The 3,929-nt window shown below is 50.9% G+C and overlaps 1 protein-coding gene across 1 annotated transcript; it reads left to right on the forward strand.

The window, feature by feature from the left end:
• Window positions 1-71: 71 nt before the first annotated feature.
• On the forward strand, window positions 72-3,188 carry P2RY1 (purinergic receptor P2Y1). Its single transcript, XM_041405891.1, has one exon. The coding sequence runs from the start codon at window positions 291-293 to the stop codon at window positions 1,380-1,382; it is 1,092 nt and encodes a 363-aa protein (XP_041261825.1). The 5' UTR covers window positions 72-290; the 3' UTR covers window positions 1,383-3,188.
• The last annotated feature ends 741 nt before the right edge of the window (window positions 3,189-3,929 follow it).

Here is a 3,929-nt window from a genome sequence, read left to right on the forward strand (position 1 = left end):
CTCCCTGCCCCCGCTCGGCCCCGGCCCTGCCGCCCCGTCCCTGCCGCTGTCGCCGTCCCCGCTCCGGCCGGGCCAGCACGCGGTGGCGGCGGCGTGCGCGGCTCCCCGGGAGCGGGGCGGGGAGCGGAGCGGGGCCCGGTGCCGCCGCTTGGAAACCTCCGAGGAAAAGCAGGGCAGGGCTCACCTTCCAGCTAGGCTTGCTTTGCTCTCTTGTGTTTTTAGATGCGTTTCTGTGCCTGTAGAGACTTCGTTGCTTCGCCTCAGCCCTATGTGACTCTGGGGGAAGGACCATGACCGAAGTCCTTCTCTCTGCTGCTCTGAACGGAACTGAGCCCAACCTGTTATCCAGCAGCGGCTGGTCTGCGGGAAACGTCACCACCAAGTGCTCCCTGACCAAAACCGGCTTCCAGTTCTATTACCTGCCCACCGTCTACATTCTGGTCTTCATCACCGGGTTTTTGGGCAACAGTGTGGCTATCTGGATGTTTGTCTTCCACATGAGGCCTTGGAGCGGCATCTCGGTTTACATGTTCAACTTGGCACTAGCCGATTTCCTGTATGTCTTGACTCTGCCCGCCCTCATCTTTTACTACTTCAACAAAACAGACTGGATCTTCGGAGACATCATGTGCAAGCTGCAGAGGTTCATCTTCCACGTGAACCTGTACGGCAGCATCCTGTTCCTGACCTGCATCAGCGTGCACAGGTACACGGGGGTGGTGCACCCCCTGAAGTCGCTGGGGAGGCTGAAGAAGAAGAACGCCGTGTACATCAGCAGCCTGGTCTGGGTCCTCGTGGTGGCCGCGATTTCTCCGATACTCTTCTACTCGGGAACAGGGATAAGGAAAAATAAAACCACGACGTGCTACGACACAACGGCCGACGATTACCTGAGAAGTTACTTCATTTATAGCATGTGCACCACCGTGCTGATGTTCTGCATCCCCTTCATAGTGATTCTTGGTTGCTATGGGCTCATCGTGAAAGCTTTGATTTACAAGGATTTGGACAATTCTCCTCTCAGGAGAAAATCCATTTACCTGGTCATTATTGTGTTGACGGTCTTTGCAGTGTCTTACCTTCCCTTCCACGTGATGAAGACCTTAAATCTAAGGGCCAGGGTGGATTTTCAAACCCCAGATATGTGTGCCTTCAACGATAAGGTTTATGCCACTTACCAAGTGACGAGGGGCCTGGCCAGCCTCAACAGCTGCGTCGACCCCATCCTTTACTTCCTGGCAGGTGACACCTTCCGAAGGAAGCTTTCCAGGGCCACCCGGAAATCATCCAGAAGGAGCGAACACAATGTGCAGTCCAAAAGCGAGGACATGACTCTCAATATTTTATCAGAGTATAAACAGAACGGAGATACCAGTTTGTGAACAAATGCAGAAGATTTGGGAACGGTTCGAAAAAATCCTCCGCTTTGAGGCAGTGGGAGACTGTAGGGCTTACAAGTGTGTGGGGAAAATCTACCAGTCTCAAATTCTTTTTTAGATAAAGCCTCATTTTCTGGTCTTAGGAAAAGCTTAACAAAGTCAGTGGAAGAATTCTAATGGAAAATAACGCGTCAAAATTCAGCTTTCCTCCAGTAGTTTCATTTATTTCTGACTTCTGTCAGATAAAGTAAAATGAAGTAAATCCCCTAAAGGAGGAGAGCAATCCAAGTGCATCTGGTTTAATGACTTAGTCTCCCACGTTTGAAAATGTTCTCAGTCAGCCTGTCTTAAAAATAGGAAATAAAAATAAGAGCAGTATCTTGTCTTCTGAGGCTCAGTCACAGACCAGGCTTTCTGCTCACTCACTGTCGTACGCAAGGATTTAAATCAAAGCCATGATGCAGTTACCATTTTCCGTTTTAGTATTTTTTTTTTCATCTACTTCTAGTGCTGATGATTACTTGATAGTTTGGTGGCATTTATGGTTCAGTCCTCTTTCAGTGCCGGTGTTTTACTCAAGGTAGGCTTTACTGGTGTGTGCATGGTTGTGCTTTGGGAATGCGATGGTTGTTCGCGGCAGAGCTGGCCCCGCTGGCAGCCGGGGCTCCCCGGGGCACGGGAGCTGTCCCCGGGCACGGGGCTGTGCGGGGCCACGGCTCCGCTGCCCGGGGCAGGGGCACGCTGCCAGCCGCAGGGACGGGCCGGAGCGGCCTGGCTGAGCTGCGCGGGCCGGGGACGCTGGCACAGTGCTGGCACCGCGCTGGCACCGCGCTGGCACCGCAGCTGGCACAGTGCTGGCACCGCGCTGGCACCGAGCTGGCACCGAGCTGGCACAGTGCTGGCACCACAGCTGGCACCGCGGAACCGGGGTGGCACCACAGCTGGCACCGCGGAACCGGGGTGGGCGCGCTGGGAGCAGCTGGGCCTCGAGGCCGGCAGGGAACACGCGCTCCACGGACCTGCCTTGGCTGCCAGGAAGGTTCTGCTCCCGCAGGCTTTGCACACAACACGTGTGCCAAGAACGGTGGCTGTTAAAATGGTTGGTATACATGGATTTTATATATGTATTATACATATAACAGTAATTGGGGGGAATTAATTTTTTTGTACTATGACGGATGAATTAATGTATTAACAAGATGTTGCAATATACGACAGACTAAATCTGGCCCTTTACTATAGATCTTCTCCAAGTGTGGGATAGTTCATCCAAAATTAGCCAAACTGCAACATTGTGTAACACAAGAGCTGGTGCTCAGGCACGGATGAAATTCTACATGGGCAGTGTCACTCGTTTCTCATATTTTTAATAAATGTATTTGAAAATATTTTGTGCTAAAAGCGGTATAAAAGCATGCTCTGAATAATGAATTTAGTGTACAAAATTAAGTTTGATGTAATCCTAAGGGTGATTTTTAACAGATCTTTGTTCCTCTGGTCTGCATCATAAGAGTAAAATATTCATATTTTACTTACCAATTCCAGTGATTGGTTACAAATGAGAGTAGCTCTAGTTATTTTTTGACAACATTGTTAAGCAGCTTCTGTTCATATGTACGGCTTCCTCTGCAGAGTCCCTATTTATTGAACTTATTTATTAGAATGCTAAATGTAAAGTTTGTAAAGCGTGGTTCTCTGTGGTCATATTCAGAATTGGGCATTAATGGAAAATTGAAGAGCATGTTTCAATCACTGTAATACTGTGTCTTCTAACAGAACACCTTTATAATAAACTCAATTCCACCCTGACTATTCACTGCTGATATGTAACCTAGTGATAAATTAAACTACTGATTTATAGCCTAGAGGTAAATGAAACTCCAGCTTAGGAAGCCTCTTAAAGCAATGTGGAGAGCTCATTTAGCCCTATGAAAAATGTAGAGGTAGTGAAGGAATCTCAAGCAAGGGTCAATTGCTAATTAATCCTGACTGACAAAGCCTGTGGAACAGCGCAGACTATTTATATACCACAGAAAGAGCCTGATTCACAATAAATGACTTCTCCTATTATGTGATTATTTGAGGCTTCATTCAGCTGAGGCACGTCTTGTTTGGAACGGCAGATTAATTACACGGAGAGGGAGCATAAAAATAGGATATTCTTTGAATCCGCTGCCCTGTGTTGAAAACCCTGTTCTTTCCCGAACACTTCGTGGTCAGTTTCTCTCGTTCAGTTAGGAAATGCTGTGTTCCACGAATTCCCGTCTGGCCGGAGGTGCCGGGCAGCCCCGGCAGCGCGCAGTGTCCGTGTGGGCACGGAGGGGACAGCGGGACAGCCGTGCCCCGCCGGGACCTACGGTGGCCCCGAGCCCCGCACGGCTGCGGGCAGGGCTCCCGCGGAGAGCCGCAGGCACGGGCGCTCGGCACCAGTGTCCCTGTCCCTGTCCCTGCCGGGCAGCCGAGCCACCGCCGCCCGCGGAGCGGGACACGAACCGCGGCTGCCCGCACCCGCGGCTCCGAGCCGGCGGAGGGACAGCCGGGGACACTCCG

The sequence above is a fragment of the Onychostruthus taczanowskii genome, unplaced genomic scaffold (genome assembly GCF_017590055.1).
Source record: "Onychostruthus taczanowskii isolate IOZ18803 unplaced genomic scaffold, ASM1759005v1 scaffold24, whole genome shotgun sequence".
In the NCBI taxonomy this organism is placed as follows: Eukaryota; Metazoa; Chordata; class Aves; order Passeriformes; family Passeridae; genus Onychostruthus; species Onychostruthus taczanowskii.

Coding starts and splice junctions, on each gene's coding strand:
- P2RY1 (XM_041405891.1), top strand. CDS start 291: ATGACCGAAGTCCTTCTCTCTGCTGCTCTGAACGGAACTGAGCCCAAC.